Source organism: Rhea pennata, chromosome 18, assembly GCF_028389875.1.
Source record: "Rhea pennata isolate bPtePen1 chromosome 18, bPtePen1.pri, whole genome shotgun sequence".
NCBI classification, from domain to species: domain Eukaryota; kingdom Metazoa; phylum Chordata; class Aves; order Rheiformes; family Rheidae; genus Rhea; species Rhea pennata.
The window spans coordinates 15,044,526-15,067,580 of NC_084680.1; the positions used below are offsets into that span (position 1 = coordinate 15,044,526).

Consider the following 23,055-nt stretch of genomic DNA (forward strand, 5'->3'; position numbering starts at 1 on the left):
GCCTTTTCAGACAAGTATGAGTTTGTTTTCAATAAACAATTATCAGAATGACTCCCAATGACTCATCATACAAAAAGCTGTAAGCGGTTTTTCAGCCTTCAAATATAGACTGAAATTAGAACTACCGTCATTAGTACTTAAAATAGCATTCCTGAATTCTTGTAGTTTTTATGTTATGCATTGGGTACAAAATTATTATGTATCAAAAAGCTGTGTAAAAGATAAACTAATGCATTGTGAAAATGACTGAGTAACTATACCTATTTCATTAAAAAAAAATATATATTCTTGGTAATAGGGCTTATTTGAAGTGGTGCCTTACTGCAACACTAGCTTTTAGAGTTTTGCTAACTCAAACAACTCTACAGGTCTGTAAGCTGAAGGATGGTACCATTTTTGCAACCCACAGATGTTTTTGAGGAAAGATGTTTAAGAGGAAAATGCTGCTTTGTGCTGGCATTCTCTAAAATAATGGCAAGGCATACAGACGGATGATGTGACCTGAAAGAAGACAATTTCCACATGGGAAGATAGCAAGAAATGATGGCTATTTATGAGACAATAGGTTGGGGGGGGTGTATTTTTTTTTTCCCCAGACCTTGAAGACTCATAACAACCTCTTTCTTCATTCACCAGAACCAGACACCAGGTAAATTTTAATTCTGTATATAGATGATAAGCTATATTGTGTTGCTTCGTTAAGTGGGTGTAAAGTTACAGCTCTTTCTTTCCCAACCCCTATGTAAACAAGCACAATGTAATTATTCATTTCTAATCTAAGGATCAGATGGAAAGAAAAACAAGCAAAAAATACACTCACTGCAATTTCTCGCTTTTAGTTATGTTTCATGTTTGCTAAGCCTCACATGCAAACCTTGGGGGCGGGAGGTCAGGGAGGGAAGAGGAAAGGGAGAAAGATGGGAGGGAGAAAGAAGATTAAGAGTGAGCTTTCTTTTATTTAACTTCTAGTCTATCACATTTTCATTGCCTCATCTGTTCTGTGGTAGCACATACTTATGTGCTTACGAAGCTTTCTCATTAGTAGATAGTATCATTGGTCATCAAATGTCTGCATGGAACTTCTATTTGGTAGTCTTCAGGAAAGAGTCTGCAAGTAACTTTGTAATCATGGCTGCAATAATTATCAGCTGCTATTAGACTTATGCTAAAATTTTATTTTATGAAAGTTAAAGGGTAGAAAAATAGGGTAGAGTATTGGAGGCATCCCATCTTGCTTTTCTGGTTTCATGCTCTACCACAATAGAGAAAAGGCAAATTTAGGAATATTAATTTGTTCAACTTTTTCTGAAAATTGGAAAATACTTGTAACAGAATCCCTTTCCCACTAGTACTTCACAGCTTTAACAACCTGTAGTAGCTGCTTCTCAGTGGCAGCATCTGCAAAGATGCTATAGATCAGGAAGCTCTAGTAATGTCAAAGGTACCTGCTGTAATGGTAGCAAATTTACTTGATGGTGGGTCTCTTTAGAATTAGAGGCTCATCCAGTTTAGAAGGGGCATCTGGAGGTCTGGAGTGCAGCTCTCTGCTCCAAACAGCATAAGGTAGGATGGTCTCAGGTCTTTGTCCAGATAAGCTGGACACATAACCCATCAGGGCTACCTGTTCCAGTGTTATTAAACTACCTTGTAGCAGAAAATTTCTTTTCACTAGAGCTCACTGGAATTTATCTTGTTACAATTTGTGACCATTGGCCCTTGTCCTTCTGCTGCAAGACTCAGAGAAGACGAAGTCAGACTCATCTCAATGTCATTCTATTATGTATTTGGAGACTGCAGTAAGATGTCTCCCACTCCCCTCCATTCTCTTCTGAAGGCTGGACAAATCCAGCCCTTGCACCTTCTCTTTAGACATTGTGTACTCCATTCCCCTATCCATCTCTGAGGCCTTCCACTGGACTTGTCCCAGTGTGGTAATATCTGTTTTGTATTGGGGAGCTTAACACTGGACATAACTGCAGATGTGATCTCAAGTGCTGAACAGAGAGGAAGAATCCCTTCTCTTAACCTATTGGCTATGCACTTGCTAGTACTGCTCAGTACACAGACATCCTTTTCTGTCACAAGTTAAAGTATTGAGTCCTGTTAAATTTGTTGTGCACCAGAATGCCTAGATCCTTTCCTGTAAACCTGCTCCAATCTGTCCTGTTGGTGGCATGGTTGTGCCTCAAGTGCAGAACTTTGCATTTGCTCTTGTTAAACTTCATGAGGTTTCTGCCAGCCCATTTCTCCAGTCTGTCAAGGTCCCTCAGAATAGCATCCCTAATCTTTAGTATATTGGCTTTCCCTTCCTGTGGTGCCCGTCTCCCAGCCAACTTCATATTGTCCAGCAACTTGCTAAGGGTATGTTCTATTGCATCATCCAGCTCACTAATAAAGAGGTTAAAAAATATTGGCTGCAGTACCAGCTGTTGAGAAACACTACCTGTAAGTGGTTTCCAGGTGGATTTGCTACCACGGATCACCAACTTGAGCCTGGCAGTACAGCCAATTTTTCACTTATCTTGCAGTTCATGTTTCTAATCCATATTTAATCACTTTTGGTTTTAACATTTTTGGCATGTTCCTGTCTAAATTCCTGCTATGAAGGACTCAACTAAACTTTCAAAGCTTCAAAACATCTATAATGCTTTATAGATGTCCCACCTTAACATGGCTTCTTTAAAGTAATCTGAATTACTTCACACGTTACACACAATATTTATGCCCATATTAAGAGTGATGAGAGCTAGATTTCAAGACAAATTATTGAAAGCTGTTTCATGTACATTATCTTCGCTTATAAGTAAAATAGTAAAAATTCTAAGAGATCATCAGCTGTGCCCCAGTCAGCATGGTTTGAAACAAAAGCTGTGAACCTGGCTTCTAACTGGTAAAACCCCTGACTGCAAGTACTTTCCCATAGTTTGTGTGTGTAAAGGTAGAAAACTCAGTACTTAAGACCGTAGCTTTGTATTCAAGGGACACCACTCCACTGTCACTTCATGTAATTCCTACCACATCACTCAAGTACAGATTCTTGCACACAGAAACTCCCCTCCCATAGATGCAATTTATACTATGTACCTTAGGGAACTTGGGCTTTCATTAAGTAGTACTTAAGAAACCAGGTCTCCACCAATCCTGTGACAATAAAAATCATATTAATGCTATCTATGATAGGCAGTTTTATCTTTTCAGGAACCTGAGTCAATCTCAATTCAAACTGATGTTTTAAACTTGTGTAAAAAATAGTCACTAACTGGAGACTTTATTGTCAAAAATCTCCAATGCACTTCTAAAGCGTGGGAGTTGAGATATCATAGATACAGCTTATAAGTATATTAAATTCCACAGAGGTATGTGGATCACTATTTGCTACTCAACAGTTAACCCATCTTTACATCAGGTCTCCTAAAGCTGATGAAAGCAGAAGATCTTTTTCTACGTCTAGTCTCTTCTTCTTCAGAACTCTGATCCTCAGAGACATGGCAGTCACAATGTTATTTGTCCCTGCTTTCCAATCTACAGTTAATATAATGATGTGCTTAAAGTAAACTGCATTCTTTGCAAAAAGTGAACGGCTGCTAGACTGCATTTAATGTAAAAGATTAAGTCTGTAGGTATTGAACGTCATCTTTCCTTTCATTTTATTTTCACCTACCGATGAACTAAGCTACCCTCTTACACAACCTGTAGGAAACATGGGACTATAAGATACACATCAAACCACTCTTGAGTAAGATACTTGAGTACAGAGAGTATTTCATGGGATGACCAAGACATGGTCCAAGCTATTTTTTTTAATATTCATGCCACTGAACAGCTATTAGAGCAGCACAATGAATATATCAGTGGTGTTTATGAGCTGTTTCTGTCCCAGTTGCATCATCGGCAAATATGGTAAATACTAGCAGAGGTTCTTTAAGGTTAGTTGCCATGGCAAGCTTTATTAGGTACCTCAAAAGTTGGCTCATTCTGGCTGAGGAAAGCTTGCATTAATATACTTCTGAACTTAAATTATTACTGTTAGCATCTGATCTTAGTTAAAGGATTAAACTGATTCCTCAATTTCAAAGGCTAAGCATTTAAAGCTATTGTAAAAAAAGAAAAAAACCCACCTTGAATAGATTGATACTGGGGAGAAAGAGAAACAGTCTACTGTGTTCTCATTTAAGCTAAACAGCTACACACTGTAACAAGCATTCGCTGTTAGGCGTACAAAAGCCTACTGTTCTAAAATAGTAGTTTCACTTTCTGTTTCAAAAACAAAAAATAGGGCAGAAGTCAGGTCAAACACTACTTCATTTTAGACTTAATGGTGGATTTGAATGATTTAAACTTTACAAGCTATGCTTCAGAGCCCAAATCAGTATGCTTAAACATGAGTACAGACAAAATTTAGTGGTGAATATTGTTAGCATGCTGTGTTGTATTATGTCAAAACAACCATCCCCAACTGCCCAAATAAAAATAAGTGATTGTGCATTGCATGATGATACCATTAGGTATGCAACTTTGGTTCATGCAAAATATTATTTTATGGACACACATCTGATAGTCCGTATATTCCTGAAGATTCTGCCATGTGTGATCTTTTCAGCCATGTTCTTTCCATAATACCAAATGGATACTGTGGTCTGGCATACTGGTGGCAAAAACCAAGCCCATATCATTTTGGCCATTTAGTCCATTTAACCAAGACATTTCACCAGCCAAAAAGCTTGAACCTCTCTTTGACTTTCTATACTCTGGTAGAGGCCAGCGGCTTATCAGTTTTTCTGTCCTCAAGTCCATTATATACAGGTATCTGTTATCAAACAGTAGAGCAAATATTTCTCCAAAGCCCAGCAAGGACACATTTGAGAAGTCAGGAGGTTTGATAACCCTAGAAAACAAGACAGTATTGTTAGAAACTGTGCCACTACATAGTCGTGAACTTGATTTACTATAAATAAATCTTAGGTGTGTCTATAGAGATTAAGCTTGAAAAGATTCTGCACAGTTCAAGGGAAAAAAGAAGTCTGTTTCCAGATATGCATGAAAGACCAAATTGTCATAGGCATTTGAAGCCTTAGCCTCTTTAAATCAAGAACAACAACATCTTATTATTCTTTTGACAACTCTTAAAAGCTGGAAATAAAGCATAGTAAGGCCGCCAGTGATGGTAATATAGCTCATTCAGGATTGATCTTTAACAAACTGCTGTGTTACTGACACTTAACCTAGGCTAAACATTTTCATCTTAAGGAGAAATAACAGTATTTTTTTAGTTCCAGTACATCTTTGAGGGTTTTTTTCGCCTTACTAAATAAAACTCAAACAGAAATTGGGGGGAATGAGTTTTCCACAACTGACTAGAGCATTTGATTACAGCATTAAATAGAGTAAGTAACTAGGGGACAAAAATGCACTGAGATGAAAGTCTGTTCTCAGTAGTCCAGGCTGCTGTATGTCCTTTTTAAAAATGGGAGGACAGACTAAGAGATAAAATTACTGAATTATTCTTAGTGAGAAGAAGCATTTGTTCTGGAGAAGATTATCTTACAGTAGGGTGCTCTACAAACGTTCAGGCCATTTCAGGTAAGAATCTTTTAACAGTTCTACAACACAACTTTTAAAAAAGTTGGTATCTCTGATGCCCCCATTTCTAAGAGAAAGAGCCTCATTCTAAGCGTTCAGTGAAACAGAATGTCATCTTGCTTGATTCCTCTCTGCAGTTGGACAGATTTCACTATCATTCTGTAAAGTTACCAAGAATGACTGATCTCAGTTCAGCAGTGCAATAAGGAAAAACAGTCCTTTTTGATTTTTTGTCCTACCAAATGCCTCTATACATTGGCCCTCTGTAGAGCAATCTGCATGGTAGCATTAACTCCTAGTCACTTATTAAGAATTGCAGCTGACAGTACGATTTTAGTCTATGTTGAAACTCTTCAGCTTATGTATTGATCATACAAAAGATGACTGGCTTGGGGCCAAAAAAAACCCAGGAATCAAAAGATTAGTATCAACAGACGAAATGTATAGAGTTTAAGTTAGAAGAAAACCTGGCAATCTGCATAAAGATGCTCACAGAACTTTCAGAATTTTTATCAAGATTCTCTTGGCCTACATCTAAAACAAGTTATTAAAACTAAGAGTAATATGATCTACTTCTCATTTAAGAACCAACTCTAGAATAAGTTTACACACCTCAGTCTCAGATTGAAAGATTTACCTGAGAATATCATAGCTGGCAAAGTCCCACTGGTACAATCCTAGAGCTGAGCTGCACACTATGTATTTACCATCAAAGTGTAGTCTCGGCTGCAAGGAGATGCTGCGATCTTCAGAAACAGATAATGTTTTTAAGCACTTGCAGTTTATTTCCCTTCCAATAGGCCAAATCTACAATTAAAAGACAGTTTAAGACTATAAAATATTCAGATTGTAAACCATCACACAAATAGACCAAGGTTCACAGTCTCTTTTTAAGCAGCCAGTAAATGTGCACATTCTTCAGAATTATTTTTCTTCTTTAGGTGGGAATTCCAATTCCATAATGTTCTGTCTCATAGTATTGTTTCAGTATGTATTGCTTCTAGCCTGAAAAAACCAAGTGAAAGCTGATTGCTTGGTTGTTTTTAAAAACATCAAAAAATTCCATCATTCAATTGGACAGAGAAGGAACAATGTTTCAGTTACGAAACACTTTTGTAGCCATAGTGTATTTGCAGCATCCTTCAATTCAAAAGGCCTCAACAACAGCAATATTTGCAGCAAGTGTTTCACTTTGAAATTAGCACATTAGCCAAGCACTAAAAGCACTATTATTTTGCATTACCATCCCCCTAGACCTATTACTTAAAGCACACCTAGTTATTTGGTACCTTTATTTAAATCCAAACACGAAGAAAAGCATTGAAAAGTTTGCTTCTAAAGAGTTATCTGTTTTGTACACAATTTTACAAGCAGGGAATATGGGAGAGAATAACGCCATATATTCTTTGTAAATTTCAGAGAAGTGCTCAAGTATTCAATTTCCCTGGATACTGCAATGTATATTTTATACAGTACATACCTTGATTTCATACTTATCTGCACTTAGAAGAATATAATCCCCAGGACTATGCATAAGAGATTTGACTTTGCACTTCTGCAAAACTACCTGTAATTGAAGAAATGTATTAAGGATTAAATTACTTATTCTGATACTGTTAACCACCCAAACTTTTATTTGCATTTTCTAATTCATTGACAATCTGGGTACTGTATTCATCTATGAAGGCAATATAGATACTTTTAGCAACAGAAGGGAAACTAGAATCTGCACTATTCCTGTTTCTACTAGTCTTCACTTCCTATATTAATTAGCTAACATATGTACTTCCCCTCTAGAAATCTCTTCTCTATCACCTTCCAAGTCCTGGAATACTTGCATGAAAAATACTGCTTTCTGACTTGAAAACACTTCTCATGTTTAGATTTTTTGTTATCAAAGTCATTTGTTATTCTATGTCATTTTTAAAGTCGCTTTCTCTCAGAACCATAGTATTCGTTCAGTCTTTGAATCAAACACTGATGTGTAGTATTATTCCAGTTGCTTTAGAATAGAAATTATTCAATGGTCTGAAAGGTTTTATTACAGCTGCATTCATTATCTCTTCTGCTGAAATGTTATTTTGCAGTATTTGCATTTCCTAAGGTTCTTCAGATTCTACACCTAGGTGCAGCATTAGGGTTAGGAAATAGAAACACAAAACACATAGCAAACTTTTTGCAAACAGGTGTTTTGCTAGATCAATTAAAAATCAATATTCCCACCTTAGTGACCCATTCTGTGTGTCCAGTAAGGGTGTTCAGGCACGTTCCTGTTGATAAGGCCCATACTTTCACAGTGAAGTCCGCAGAACCACTGACCAGAATATCAAGTTCATCGTTGTAATCCACACTAAAAACTACAAGCAAAGAGAGTTCTAAAGGAGGAATACCAGTCTTCATATATGTGTTTTTCTGTAAGTGAGACACTAATTAAGTCAAGTAGCCCCAAAAATGCATACACTGCTACAGCTTTAACAACTGTACTTAAACGGTATACTTGAATTGTTACTCTGGACTCCTAAAGTTACATTGCAAAATTACTGATTCTTGTCCAGATTACAAGCATGTATATCAGTGGTTCCAGTTTGCTTGCAAAGCACAACTTAAATAAGCTAGTTTACATATATATGTAAGTCACTTCCCACAGGATTAGTATATTTGCTCTCTCTCTTTATTCCAAAGAGAAAGACCCACAGCTGAATTGCAGATACGTTGCAGTAGAGGACAGAGAACTTCATTATGAGACACGCAAACACAGATTCTCAGGTCTTATCATGCTCTTCCCTGTAAAGCCCTCTCTAGTTTGGGGACATAAGGAACTCCTGTTGACATATGCTCCCTGTTACCTAGGATCAGCATCTTTTTGTCAAACTCCAAAACACCGAACCACCACAGCACTTAGTGTTTTGCAGGAAAACAGACATAATCATGTTTTTTTAATGTTCGTTGTATTTTTATTTTCTCAGAATCATAGAACTGGTAAGGTTGGAAGGGACCTCTGGAGATCATCTAGTCCAACCCCAAACAAGTGGCCCGTACAGGGATCGAACCTGCGACTTTGGCGTACTATATGACTAAGCCTTGGCATTATTCAAGAGCAGACAGACCTACATCAGTTTTGGCTACTTCCCCCCAAAAGGTGACCTGGGACAAAAAGAAAAAGGTAGTCTGCGAAGAGTTAATTTAAATTATGATTTGTTTGATGGCAATGTGTGTAACTTGACTGATGAATTTGAAAACTGAAAAGGTTAACATACCTGCACCTGTGTGTCCTCTAAAATGCTGTGTCTTGGCCCCAGAGCTCCACTCCCAACAGGCTACTGTGTTATCAAAAGATCCTGTTACAAGTTTTTGTTCATCAAACTTCACTGCAGCACAGGTATGTGTCTGGATACCATATATGCACTGACCTGTGCTTACATCCCACAGTTTTGCAGACAAGTCATCTGATCCTAGATTACAAAAGAACAGGACAGTTGGAAATAAAGAGTAAGTATTGTTGCCAGTTTTATACTGGTCTCCCTTTCATATAGCCTTTTCTCACTAGGGAGTGCTTTCAAGCTGCTTTAAGTCTCAACACTACACGGAAGCCTCCTGTTCTCATCTCATCTGAGCTGAGGTGTCTGGCCTCCCAGGTTCCCATACCCTTTCCGCACCTTCAATGGATTCCAGCACTCCATCTGCTTGATAGTATCTACTGACACAGATGCATAGAAGTTTTATGTGATAAATCACTCTCAGGTTTGCAAAGCCACTGACTATACTGTAAGCTTTAGTTTGCTTCAGGTAAGAAAGGAGTCCATCAAATCTCTCTGTAGAGAAAGATGGAAAGACAGTAGGTGAATACCAGGCCACTTTACCTGTCTTCCTTTCTTCCCCAAAGTTTCTTTCTTTTTTTTTTTTTTTTTTTTTTAATGCATAACTCAAGCCTGCTTGTTTTGTAGAGCAGAGTAAGCCCTGGACCCTTTCATCTGTTTTCTCTACAGGTGGTTTCAGCATAAAAGACTGAACTGTTTTTCAGTAAGGTTTGACAATGCCACCTCCTGAGTAATTTCATTCCAATGAATTCCTTGAAATATGCTCTGGCAGCACTTCATTGGAACTTTGTTACTATTCTTTCTTACTTATGGTTTCATATTTGGTCTGGCTGTATTCCTGAGGTCAAATTGTAATCTTGAAGTCTGCAGTTTTTAGGAAGGAAGCTGAAATCATCATTACAATGTGTAATTCAGACTAGTATCAAGGTTAGCTTTAGTTTACAAGTCTTCATATAAGCATTTAAATTACATTAAAAATTGAAAGAGCTTAAAGATTGTATCACATAAATTGTCACATTGCAAAGATGACAGACTTCCTGCCACACTTTGGAGACTGCAGTGATCACATAGTCCAAATGGGGTCCCATTAACCTGAATAAGGCATCCCCCAAGAGGACAGCTAACGTATCTGTACTTCTCAAATGGGCTTACCATTCTGAAGGATTATATGCAGCACTGTTGGTCTTTTTTTAAACCATCAAAGAAATAAGTCTCTTTGGTCTTGCTATTGAAGTGACCAGTGTTAGTGTTTCAAAAATTGCAAAACCAGTCATTTTGAATACCTTAATCTGAGTTAGCACCATGAAAATAACTTGGCTGCTAAGAAAATTCAAATTGTCACTAATAACATGAGAAAAAACAGACAAACAAAGAATTTTAAGACTCCAAGTTTTCTGAACTTCCTACCTGTACACAGAAGTCCATCTTTATAGTAAAGTGCATACACTCTGGCACTGTGTCCAATCAAAGAGGATGTTTCAAAGGCTTCATGGTCCTTCAGTTGCTTCATCCTTAAAATAGCCTTTAGGTAAACCTTCTTCCAATGTAAAGGATCCTGAACAGAGTCATCTATTTGCCAACCTAAATTCTTACATGCAGTCTGCCATACCTCTGTACAGGCACTTATAACCTTATTCCACTGCTTAGAGACGAGGCAACATGTGAGTAAGGTCTGTGGATCGAGCCATTTTAATAGATAAAAACTAAGTTCCAACGGAAGAAGTTTGAGGAAGTCCCTCTTGAGGAGAATCTCTAGATTATTGGAGAGGTGCCTGAGCTGGACTGCTCCACTCAAGCTAATCAGGTGATCCAGAGTTTCATTTTTCTGCAAGTCCGTCAGAGAAAGAAATGTAATAGAAATGTTATCAAGCCATGCTTCAAAGTCCTTTTTCTCCATAAGGTTATGGAAAAATTTACCTGTGATACATCAAAATATTGTATTAGTTCTGTTTAGAAAACAAGGTAAGCATTACATCTTTATTTACTGGTACATCAATATTTCAAACTGCATATTAACACATGGACTGAAATGATCAATTATATCTTAAAATATTCAATAGGTTAGTACTAAGCATTTGAAAATACTGTGAACATAAGTGTTCAAAGATATGAGTTGTACGGAGCCGGTGCATGTTAGCATTCACTATGGATGTTAACATCTTTCTTGTTCTATGTTAACACTTTCTATTTCTGAATCCGATAAGGTCAGAGTTGGTTCAAGGTTTAAACTTAGGGCAAATAAACATTGTTTTAAAATTTACCCACGGATTATATTGATATGGAAGAAAACAAAGCATAAAAATTTACCCATGGATTATATTGACATGGAAGAAAACAAAGCATACAGATAGGATGATGAGAAGCTGGCCACTGACAGAACTTATTCCATACTTTTGTCCTATACTCTTTTAAACATAAAGTAAGTAAATATACAGTTAAAAAAATACAAAGAGATTTCTCAAGAATTGGAAAGAAGTACACGTTAGCTATCTATTTAGCTATAGCAAAGAATGTAAATGGTACTGGTATAGTATCAGTTTCAACACTTCTTTAATTGTTTTCTATCTTCTAGGTTTATTTCCAGTGAATAGAACTGTGAAATTGAAGGCTTGAAAAACTACCTCTTTAATTACAGGAACTGTATGCATTTATACCACACATCTCTAGTTCCTACAATAAGTTTGAGTAAATGATTAACAAGACAAATATTGGGCAAACCATGAAAAAGCCATAATTATTTACTCTGGAAAAGCTAATTCCATTCAGTAGACAACTAGCTGAATTCAGTTCACAGAAGCTCCCACATCCAAAGAATTGAAGAATGTGAGTGGGAGTCAGTAACACGTTTATTTCTATACAGGCATTTTATCTTCATAGAATATGACTTTAAAATACACCTTTAAAAATCACAGAACTATAGTTCAGGCAAGTACAGTCTTCACTGTGAAAGGCTGCATGTGCTACGCAGAGAAACAACAGATGTTGCCAAAACCAAGAAGGTTCTGACTGTAAAGTTCATAGAAACAACTATTCCGATCATGTCACGAGTTCACATAGTAACTTCTACCGCCAGCTCTTACTGGCTTTCCTCAGCACACCCGGCAGAGGCCGGTTCTGCTGTTCTAATGGGCTTGTATTCTCTTAGAACCAACCTCGAATTTCTAACAGCTTCCCTATTAATAACAGTTACACGAGCTCCAAGACGTTTGCAGCACTCGGTGCACGGAGCTAACGCGGAAACCAACGGCTGGAACCGCCGCTCGGAACTGCTGGCGCCCCTTCCCAGGGGTTGTGCGGCCCCCGCCGCCCGCCGGGCCGGCCCGGACGGGGCGCTCACCTCAGGTGGCGGCCGGGCGCGGGGTATCCCTCGGCAGGCGGCTCCTCGGGGCCCGGCGGGGGCCGGGCGCCCTCGCGGCCATTGCTCCACAGCAGAAGGATGGGCTCCCGCCGCTGCCGTGCTCCTCAGCGTGGCCCTGCGGCGGGCCGAGCCGCGCGACGCGGCTTGGCTACGCCCCGCGCGGCCGCGGCCCCGCTGAACCGGCCGGCACCAGACAGAAGGCTCTCAGCGCCGCGGCTGTCCGCGGCATCGGCTTCCGGCGCCCGCCCCTGACGTCATCACCACCCGCTGCCTCGCGCTAGCCGCTTCCGCCCGGCGGAGCAGTGCCGGCGGGCTCTCGACCGCGGGGCGATATGGCGGCGGCGGAGTCCCGATGGCTGCTGGGCCGCCTCACTCCGGACGCCTACGCGAGGTGAGCGCGGGCGCCGCGGCCCCGTCGCTCAAGCAGACTCGCTGGAGCGAGACGGTGACCTGTAGTGGGAGTGGCGGCCGGGGCGAGCCGGGCCTCGGCCCTGCGCTAGGGCTGTGCGGGGGCTGCTCGGGGGGCGGCGGGCGAGCGGGCGAGGCGGCGCCATCCTTGTCGGCCTCTTCTGCCCCAGAGCGCAGAACGGGAAGCTGTACCTCGCCACCTTCGCTGCTGTATTGGGCCCGCTGAGCTTTGGCTTCGCGCTAGGCTATAGCTCGCCTGTTATTCCGGAGCTGGGCAAAACCAACGATCCTAAACTAAGGTTGGACAGCAACCAGGCGTCGTGGTTCGGGGTGAGTCTCTGGAGGGTGCGTTACCATGAGGTGACTTCATTTGGAAGCGCAGAACTAGCAAATATTACTTATATGGGGAGGCCTTACTCTCCTTGAGGAAAGCGATAAATGCGAACGTTAGTAATGAGCCCTATACTTCCCTCCCCCCCCCCCCCAACTCAGTGATTGGTTCGTATTTTTCCTCGATAATGGTGATGTTACTCTCCGATGACTCTTAGCATGTACTAAAAGATGGCCCTATGTATCGAACCACTTTTTGGTGCTGAAACGTCTTCTGACAATTAGCTTTCTCAGCAGTAGCTGCTAAGGGATTGCAGAGAATAAACTTTTTCATAAATTAAGTGCAGTCTCACTACACGGGAAATACCTGCTTTTTGGATGCAGGCTGGACTCCAGGTTAGTCAAGATGGTAACTTCTCCAGAGTTTTGAAACATTTTGAATAGCTGTTTGAACAGACAGCATTGTAGATGGATTAAAATAGATACTGTTGAGGTTTTTATTCTTCATTGAAAGATCTTTGTATTTAATCTAAAAATTATAATCTTGCTGTTCGTCTGTGGTGAGGAGTAATTCTGGACTATGCTTTGATGAAGAAGTTAATGTTAACTTTGTTTTTTTTCAAAACACCTCTGTGTACTTGCATATTTTATTTAGAACTTGCTGTTTACTTTCCCAAATGTTTCAAGAAATTGGAATCTGATATGCACTCATATATGATATATATATATATTTTTAATCTTATTTTCTGAAGTCTGTTGTAACATTAGGAGCTGCTACTGGAGGAATACTGGGAGGCTATCTTGTGGATAAAGTTGGGAGAAAACTGAGTCTAATGCTATGCTCAATACCATATGTTTCTGGATATGTAGTTATTATTTCTGCTCAGAATATTTGGATGCTTTATTTTGGAAGAATACTGACCGGCTTAGCCAGTGGAATTACTTCACTTGTTGTTCCAGTAAGTAAAGGAACTTTTCTGCTTATCTTTTTTTTTTTTTTTTTGGGGGGGGGGGGGCAGTGGGAGAGTGCTTCCCCCCCCCCCATTTTTTTAGTGGCTTGGATGAAATAACTGAGCAACTGTAGCTAGTGTAGTTTGTGGATTTAGGAGAAGCTGATTTTTAAAGAAATGTAGAATCGTGGTTCATTTTTTTTTTTAATGAAAACAAGTAAAATAAGTTTTGTCTCCTTCAGTGGCTTTTCTTTACTGTGCATTCAGAATACAGTGATGTAATCTTTCTTTTTTTTTAATCTCTTCTTTTTTATTTCCTTATCTGACTTTTTCCATTTATGTTTTGCTATTGTCTAGTAATTCACTTTTCTCACCAAATGCTTCATATATACAGTGTCAGAGTTTTGGGAGTTTGTTTGCTATCACCATCTACTTCTAGTAGTCTGAATATATCTTGTATTTTGCCAAACTTAGGTTTGCCAAATAAATTATGATTGCTGTCTCACTCTAGTGCGATGTCAAGCAGTGAATTCTGATTCAACTGTTACCTTCTGAACATTAATTCTGCCCTGCATTCAGAAATATTTGTGCAGTAGGGAAGTGGAAAGAATCATGCCCTTTGTTGTTTTTCTTTTCTGGTGTTATTTGATATCTGGATCTAGCTGAATAGGTGGTAGTATGAAATAAATCACGGAACATTCATGTTTGTTTCCTTTCTGGTGGGTCCAGCACTTTCAGCTCTTGAAGTGATATGAATACTAAAAATCAAAGGATAAGAAATACTTATAATGCACTACTGAATAAATACTAATTCTTCATCATTTAGGACCCCCTCCCCAAGTCTTTTTTTAGTTTTATTTTTATAAATATTTAGATTGATAATCCTATGTAGCTTGTTTATTGTTGAAAATACGCTTTTTTAGTCTGGTATGTTAGTGTCTTGGAAGGCGTTCCATCTGCTTTCTCTTTATTTCATGGAGCTAAACTCTCAGTTCTCTTATGTAAAGGATTTACATAAGAGAACTGCAGCCAACAGGAAAAGGTTTATGACTGCAGTGATGAGGGAGGGGAGTATGATATCTTAACACCATGTGATTGTAGCTTAAAATATTTTTTGAACTAAGAGTTGCTTGTTTTCCATCTGAAAAACCAAGAGCTTTAACTTTTGGAAGAATTGTTTGTCTATATGTGAGGGATTTTTCTTTTATGTATTCAAGTAAACTGTAACTGTACCTTGAGATCAATATATAAAAAATTGCTGAGCAGTTTAAATTGATCCAAATATTGGATGAGATGTGATGTTGTTCATATAATGTATGATAGGACAAGAGCTGTCAATTTTGGCCTTCTTGGAAGATGAAATAATTTGTGCTTTTCATGTTGAATTAAAATTTTAAAACTTTGATTTGCAAAGAGTTTTATTTGTGGCTATGTGTTTATGCCAAAACTGTTCCAAGCAATAGGCCCCTTTGTGAGGATGTTTCTTTTTGAATATGGTCAACAAAGTAAGTCCTTAATAATGCAAGATTATTTTCATTCCTGGGATGCTGATACTGCAGTTTACCAAATAGCATCAGCATTCTTGTGTTTCAGGGCTTCCTTTCTTTCCAGGCTTTTTCATAATGGCAATATGAATTTCTGAGATGGTATTTTCTACTTACTCCATTTTATTGAGGCTTTTTTGAGGAGGAGAGTTACTGGAAAATACACCCATATTTTTCAGAAACGAATTACTTTTCAAATCTTTGATCCAAAATTGGATAGGAGTAATTATTAGGTATTTTCTCCCTATGTTTTAGGTGTATATATCTGAAATATCTCATCCTAAAGTTCGTGGTATGCTTGGCTCTTGTGTTCAACTGATGGTGGTGACTGGCATACTGGGAGCCTACATTGCAGGTATTGGGGTTAGGGCTCTAAATTGCAGCAAAGAATTAGTACATGTAATAAAAAAAACTACACTAAGGAATTGAAAGTATATGTTAATTTGTACAGTGGATGTTTATAGTCCTCTTTCTTTCCTTTTTGTTTTCCAGGAATAACACTAAAATGGCGCTGGCTGGCAGTATTGTGTTGTTTCCCATCCTGCATAATGCTTTTGTTCATGTTCTTCATGCCTGAAACACCGAGATTTCTGCTGAACCAGAACAAACATTCAGAAGCCATAGCCTCTTTACAGTTTCTGCGGGGACCACATGTGGATCATGAATGGGAATGTAGGCAGATTGAAGCTAATGTTGAGGAGGAGGTGAGGATAATGGTGTGCATCAGCAGCAGTAAGGCTCATGCTCTTGTTCTTAGTTAATTGTGACAGCTATCTATTTTTTCCACCTTATTTAATAATTTTATAGATTGTTCAAGCTATTCAACCCTTACCCCTGATTTCTTATTTTTTGTGTTGTGCAGTTGTATTATTTCTTGCATCTCTGTAATAGCATAATTTAGTCTCTTGTAATGAGATGTTATTTAACAGCCTCCTTAAACAGGCATGTCTAATCTGTAAACTATGAATTCATTCATGTTAGCTTTCTCCACAAAGGTTTATTCATTTTAATAATGGCAAGATATGAAAGGCCAGAGGAGAAATCTGATTTCACATTCATGAACTTTTGAAATCACTACTTTGTTTCTGAAGTCTACTTCCATATACTCTGCCAATACCGTGGCTCAATTTCTGTCTCTAGAACCTGAGAAAAGGGGGAAAAAAGGCTTTTATGGAGTCCTGATATTTCAAATGTAAATATCAAGGCATTGGGGTGGGGAGCACTTAGACTAAAGAGGAACTTAATATTTTTGAACAGACTGAAATCTTTCGAGGAAGTTCTTTGTTTTTTCATTTAAAGAGTTGAATTTTCCACTGAATTATTGCTTAATCTTTTAACAGGGATTGAGTTTCTTGGAGTTCAAGAATCCTTCAATCTACAGGCCACTTCTTATTGGTGTGGCACTAATGTTCTTCCAGCAAGTAACTGGCATTAATGCAGTTATGTTTTATGCAGAAACTATCTTTGAAGATGCAAATTTCAAGGTAATTGGAGTGCATTTGCAAATTGGCAAATGTGCCTATCATTTGAGTTTAGACAGCGCTAGAGAAGTCTAGATCATGTAACAGAGTGATTTGATGATGATCCTGTCTGTGTCGTAAAGAATAGGGTTTGGGTTTCGGTGGGCTTTTTTGTTCTGGATTCCAGAGGCCCTCTTGACTGTGTTACTCTGGCATACCTGAACTTACGCTTTTGGGGAGAAGTAGTTGTGGGTTGATAGTCTGAAACTTTGCTACTGGTACAAAATTCTGTTATAGTCATCTTTGTGTGTGGATTTTTTAATTAGTTGCAAATCCTCTGCAAAGATCAGTATTTTGTGCAAATTGTCTATTGTCTGTGTGTTTTCCCCTTCCTGTTCTCAGTCTTACATTTAAATGACTTCAAATAAAATTCTAATAGTATCTATTCCTGTTGCTCCTCCCCGCCCCTTTGGTAAGTCCTGGGGCATAGTTTGTCCCAGGTTCAAGAAAAAAATGCATGTGTAATGGCCAGTAAGTGATACTCTTATCAGTCTGAATAGTGAATCCTTCTCCTTACCTCTTCCTTTATTCCAGGACAGCAGAATGGCTTCTGTTGTTGTTGGTTCCATACAAGTATGTTTCACTGCAGTGGCTGCACTTATCATAGATAAAACTGGACGAAAAGTACTACTTTACATATCTGGTAAAACCTAATTGTATCTTAAAGACTATACAATGAGGACTTTAATCAGCATAAATGGCCAGGTGGATGCACTTTGTGTTGCATGTAAATTTAAGAGCCACCATGGAATGCCAGGTTTTTCTGTTGCATGTTTTCAGTGCTTACCTAAAGCTGGGTTAGCAACAAGTGGCCGTTTCAAAATAATGCCTTCATTTATCCATGTCTGTTGCTACTTTCATGGAACATCGTGCTATTAGTAACATAAGATTTTTTTTTTTTAACTTATCAAGTAAATTTGCTGGGAAAATTAATTGTTTGACACAATTCTGTTGCATACTTAGTTCAATAGTAATGACTGCTGTCAAGACTATTGTGCTTGACAGTGCTTAATGATTATGCCTGAGTTCTTTCAGTTTTGTCAAGTCCAGTCTTTATTCTCAGGAACACTATCATGTAAGAAACGTTTCTGCCAGGGCCAGCAAACCTTTTACTTGTTTGACCAACTATGTTCTTTCTCTTAAAAAAATGTACCCAGGTGGCAATCAATGACAACTTGGTTATTGCTTTCTTTTTCAGGGATCATCATGGCTCTCAGTACTGCATTGTTTGGGCTGTACTTTAAAATGGTCCTTCCAAATCCAAACAACTCATCGCATCCTGATCTACTCTTCACCTTAAATACAGTATCCCCAGGAACAGAAAGCAACCTCTCCTGGCTTGCTGTAGTGAGCCTAGGGCTCTTTGTTGCTGGTAAGTGGGACAGGCTTTGAAGCAGAAATTACACAAAACAAACTTTCTCATCTCATTAGAGATGAGTTTTGTCTTCAACAGAGCTTTGTAGTGTATAACGTTGTAGTGTATAAAGTTGGGCTGACCATTCACAGTCTTGTTGGTAAAGCTAGGAATTAAGTAGTTAAGCCAATATGCTTGCAAATCAATTTATACCTCCTTGTGCTAATAGTAAATAGGAATTGCTCAGGTTGAATTGCTTTAGTCATTAATCAATCTGTGGGAGCACCTGATTTGTGCTGAGTTCTGTAATGGTACAAAGCAGCTGCAGATAGACACAAAGTTTACTTTTAAGTCTACCACTTCAGAGACTTCTTAGCAAGAAGTTTAGCCTGTTAAGAACACCTTTATAACTGATTTGACATGAAGTGCATCAGCATTTGCAGTGCTGCCCTAAAATAACTTATTTTATTAGTCTCTTGTATTGCATTTCTAGAATCATGGTGAAAACCACATACCTTACTTGACTAACGTGCACATTATTCAGTCTTCTCTTTGTAATATGTCTAACTTGCATTTATTCTCTTTTGTTTGTAATTGCAGGTTTTGCCCTTGGCTGGGGTCCCATCCCATGGCTGGTGATGTCTGAAATTTTTCCACTTAAAGCGAGAGGCATTTCCAGTGGCGCTTGTGTGTTAACAAACTGGGTTATGGCCTTTTTAGTAACCAAGGAATTTCATGATCTTATAGTAAGCATCATAAACTACAATCAGGAGTTCCTTTTCATAAGGAAACTTTAATTATAGATGCTCCTGAGAGAACCTTGTTCTCTAGCAATACAGAGCTATAGATTTGCAGTATTATTTTTAATATTGTAAGATTGTAATATTTTTTCCCCCTTTTTTCCCCTCCTGTAGGGTTTCTTAACATCCTATGGCACATTTTGGCTCTTCTCTGCCTTCTGTTGCATGAATGTAATTTTCACAGCTTTTTATGTTCCTGAAACAAAAGGACGGACCCTGGAACAAATTGAAGCATACTTCAGAAGATCTTAACCCCAAGGCTCTTATATTGATGTGAAACTTTCATATCATGAACTATGCTGCCATTGTTAAACTATCTGTATCACTTAGCAGACTTCTCAGTGACACAATTTGATTGAGAAAAATATTTTTTTTTATTAAAAAAAATAAAGGGAATCTGCACACACTTTAGCATTTCTGCCTATTAATTGTAATACCTATTTTCCCTTATACAGGTCTTGGATGTATTTTTTTTTCTTCAGTTTCTGTGTTTCTTTCACCTATAGCCCAGACTGACTATGATCAAGTAAAAATGTTAAATCATTTGTCTTTTTCTTTCTTTCTTTCTTTCTTTTTGGAAGATGTAAATAAAGATTTAAATTTGTAAAACTTAATTCCATCGACCCAATATACATGCTGTGCTAACTTATTTTGTGGCATATGCTACAGAGAAGAAACTAATGGTATAGTCTGGCTAATGTTAACTTCAGACCACTATGGCTTTTCCTTTATTTGTGTACCTGCTTGTGTGTCTGGGACTTCTGACCATGGAAGTCTTTATTCTGACTAGATAGGAAGGATATGCTTTCATGTCTTTTGAGATGCTGTTGTAAATTGTGGGAGTTTTAAGTTTATTGAGACCTCAGAAAGCTGCCTTGAGCTAGGACAGGCTGAATTAGCATACTTATGTAACAGCTGCTAACTCTGTGGTTGCAGAGTTGACATGTTTGTAAATATTTGAATGTCCTCCAAGGAGTTTGTCTCAGTCTAAACTTTCCCCTTCTTTTTATAAAGTTACACTAGATGAACATCAGTTCTATGCTTTTGCTGTATGACTTATTCCAAGATCTGTATAGAGGGATAACAGCAGAACTTCATTACTTACTGAAGGCCCCTAGAATCTTTGTCTGATCTTGTAGTAATGTGAATAGCCTCTTCGTGCTTGTGTTTCCAGGTAACAGTTGATGCATGTCCCCATTTTCAGGACATGTCAACTAAGCCTGTTTTATCAGCATAGTGGGTTTCACCTAACTTGTTTAATGAAATATCAGTAGTTCAAGTACTGTCTACTGTCTTAAGAAACATTCCAGTGTGAAGCATCTTCAGAAGTATAACGAGTGTTAGGCTTTAATTTTTGCTAGACATCATTTTTCCTAGGAATGGTGAGTTAGCTAGGAATGGATTTTGAGAAAGGGTTTATCTTTCAGCAGTATGTATTTCAGAATTGAGTCAAGAGTATCTCTTTTCCAGAGAATTAAAAAAAAATCTCTTAGAATAAGGGAGTGCACCATTTGCAGGGAAAAAAAAAAAGCATCTTTTGCAGTGTTAACTTAGAAGGGTAAAGATCTGCAAATAAAGCAGGTTTCTGAAAGTCTAGAAGACCTCTAGAACCTCTAAAGAGATGCTGCGTATGGTTCTTGTCAATGATGTGTTATGCTTAAGCCTCAAAGACTGATGTTATTGGTGTGACGCAGCACTTGCATAAATGAATTGCATCCTCTAACGCAAAATATCTACAGGATATAAATGGTGGAAACAATAATCCAGGGTTGTCCTGGAACCCTAGTTCCATACTACCTGTTTCCTTTTAGTTTCTGTTTAATGAGTCAAGTTTAGAAAAGTCATTAGTCCTGCTATTGCAAAAAAAGTAAGTGATGGCAAATTTATTGTTTATTATGGATGAAGGAATAAATAGTGCCTGTTACCCCTGCAAAAAGGTGATACACTGCACTTAAAACAGTTCTAGCCATGATAGGAATGTTTCTATTTGGATGCTACATCTAAAACACAAAACATACACATTATCACATGACATTAAAAACAATGGCAATACATCAAGTTTTAAGACAAGTGGTGATAAATAGTTTTTCATCACAGAAATTTAGCAACAGTCTTAACAATATGCAGTTATTAAAGTACAAAGCAGTTTGCTAACATTCAAATGTTTCATTAAAACTGACATTTCAAGTTGCTAACACTTTGTACAAACCTTTAAAGACACAACATTTTCATTCAGTCAGATAAATACCTAACAAAGCTATAAATAAATATGCAAAAAATATTCTTAAATTTTCTCTTCAAATTATGTGCTAATGTAATTTTAAGCAAACAGGAGTCAGTCAGTTGCAAGGCAGCAGTGAAGTGCAGCAGCTAGGCATTGTATAGCCTGGCAAAGTAACTGTTATTTCCTTTATGTTAACAGTAAAAATACTTTCTATCCTGCATGCTAGTACAGATGTTTGCTGCAGTCACAGAACGTTTCCCGTATCCCTAATATTAGGTATTTAGATTTCAGGGTATAGTTTATTCCCTTACAAAAATTAGGTAGGTTATTAGAAAATACTGCTTTAACATAATTGGCAGGCACTGGGCGTACGAACTGTGACACAAAATTGTTTGCAGCAGTAATATAGTATGGTACGTAGCTGCATACACAGACAGCAACAAAAATGATACCAAGACAGCTTTTCACTTGCAACTGGGATGTAAGATCAAGTAATGTTAGATTTTTTTATATATGCTTAGTACTTTTAGACATTTAAAACTTGCGAGAGACATCACAAACATAAAAAAAAAAATCTCAAATGCAGGAAAAAAAAACCCCTAACATCTGGCTGGGAAAGCTCCTACATCTGCACGTACAAGTTAAAAATGCACACCTTTAGGAAAGCATGCATTAGCATGGTACTAGTTTGTCCTAAATAGCTGTATTGGCAGAACAGCAGAAAGTAAATGGCAGGAGCAGCAACTTTGAGCACATGTAACTGGTTAGGCCACAGGGTTGCTCTTCTTGTGGGGCCTACCTAAATGGTTAACTGTTCCTTACCATACTATGAACTGCTTAAATATTTATACAACGGACTGGCCTAGTACTCAATATTTCATTTGAATCTACCAGGTAATAATAAATATTTATGAGAAATATTTTGGGGGCTTGTATGTGTATATGAATAGTCATGTGCAGGCGCAGTACTCATTCTGGCTGCTGCTTCCATGCTGTATGTTATGCACTTAAAAGCAGAACAACAACAACAAAACCAAGGAAAGAGTTGTAATCAGAACAGGACCACTTTTCCTTTGCAAAACAAGTAACTGAAGGTATTGATTGTTCACATGCATCCATTCTTTCTAGAGTTTATATTTCTGCCAATCGGGATTGATAGCACCTACCCCTTCCAAGCTGCACTTGTGGTTTTACTTCTTCTTAAGAAGGAAGGGTTTTGTTATTTTCATTTTCCAAACATTTATAAATTCACGTGTACTGCATGTAACTCATGGCACAGTCTGAGGCTGTTAAGGACCCACATCCTTGTACAGTGGCTTTTTGTCCAGCTGTGCCAGCAGTTGCACAGAATTGTGCAATAATCTGTTTTAGATATGATAAATGTGATATAGTCATTGAATTTAGTTCTTGTGACTTGTGTCACAAAAAAATTGGAACATAACTACTGTGCTCTCTACCTTCTAGTTACACTCCAGGTTTCTCTCCTACAATAACTATGTAATAGCTGCATGTATCCTACCCTAAGGCCTCATCTACCATCCCCAGGAGTCATACAGCTAAACTAATGTCACTTGACCCCTCCCAATTCCTTTTGGTAAGTCTGATCTTATCCCTACATGCCTGCAAGACATGCTGATTAATTACAGAAGCAAAAACTCAAGAAATTACAT

General features: G+C 38.2%; 2 protein-coding genes across 8 annotated transcripts; one reads left to right on the plus strand and one right to left on the minus strand.

Moving 5' to 3' along the window:
* Positions 1-3,761: 3,761 nt before the first annotated feature.
* Positions 3,762-12,506, minus strand: FBXW2 (F-box and WD repeat domain containing 2). Of its 2 annotated transcripts, XM_062591041.1 has the most exons (8): positions 12,235-12,506; positions 10,305-10,814; positions 8,991-9,032; positions 8,838-8,900; positions 7,804-7,937; positions 7,061-7,147; positions 6,218-6,387; positions 3,762-4,885 (listed from the first exon to the last, which is right to left on the minus strand). In XM_062591041.1, exons 2-8 carry the CDS (start codon positions 10,792-10,794, stop codon positions 4,597-4,599), a joined length of 1,275 nt encoding a protein of 424 aa, XP_062447025.1. In that variant the 5' UTR covers positions 10,795-10,814; positions 12,235-12,506; the 3' UTR covers positions 3,762-4,596. The 2 variants fall into 2 exon arrangements, with proteins under 2 accessions (XP_062447025.1, XP_062447024.1); XM_062591040.1 differs by having other exon boundaries at positions 8,838-9,032; positions 12,235-12,505.
* A 20-nt stretch (positions 12,507-12,526) lies between these two features.
* Positions 12,527-19,567, plus strand: SLC2A8 (solute carrier family 2 member 8). Of its 6 annotated transcripts, XM_062591033.1 has the most exons (10): positions 12,527-12,646; positions 12,834-12,993; positions 13,746-13,952; positions 15,743-15,842; positions 15,980-16,191; positions 16,828-16,971; positions 17,542-17,650; positions 18,206-18,379; positions 18,962-19,107; positions 19,276-19,567. In XM_062591033.1, exons 1-10 carry the CDS (start codon positions 12,588-12,590, stop codon positions 19,411-19,413), a joined length of 1,449 nt encoding a protein of 482 aa, XP_062447017.1. In that variant the 5' UTR covers positions 12,527-12,587; the 3' UTR covers positions 19,414-19,567. The 6 variants fall into 6 exon arrangements, with proteins under 6 accessions (XP_062447017.1, XP_062447018.1, XP_062447022.1 ...); XM_062591034.1 differs by lacking the exon at positions 12,834-12,993; XM_062591035.1 differs by lacking the exon at positions 12,834-12,993 and having other exon boundaries at positions 12,577-12,646; positions 13,762-13,952.
* Positions 19,568-23,055: the final 3,488 nt, after the last annotated feature.

Bases quoted from the DNA above. Each gene is read 5' to 3' on its own strand.
- FBXW2 (XM_062591040.1), bottom strand. From the start codon at position 10,794: ATGGAGAAAAAGGACTTTGAAGCATGGCTTGATAACATTTCTATTACA. The intron at 7,938-8,837 runs GTATGTTAACCT...CTTTGCTTGTAG, and splicing joins TAGAGGACACACAGGTGCAG to TTTTTAGTGTGGATTACAAC. The intron at 7,148-7,803 runs GTGGGAATATTG...CTTCAATTACAG, and splicing joins ACACAGAATGGGTCACTAAG to GTAGTTTTGCAGAAGTGCAA.
- SLC2A8 (XM_062591033.1), top strand. From the start codon at position 12,588: ATGGCGGCGGCGGAGTCCCGATGGCTGCTGGGCCGCCTCACTCCGGAC. The intron at 12,994-13,745 runs GTGAGTCTCTGG...TATTTTCTGAAG, and splicing joins ACCAGGCGTCGTGGTTCGGG to TCTGTTGTAACATTAGGAGC. The intron at 18,380-18,961 runs GTAAGTGGGACA...TTGTAATTGCAG, and splicing joins CCTAGGGCTCTTTGTTGCTG to GTTTTGCCCTTGGCTGGGGT.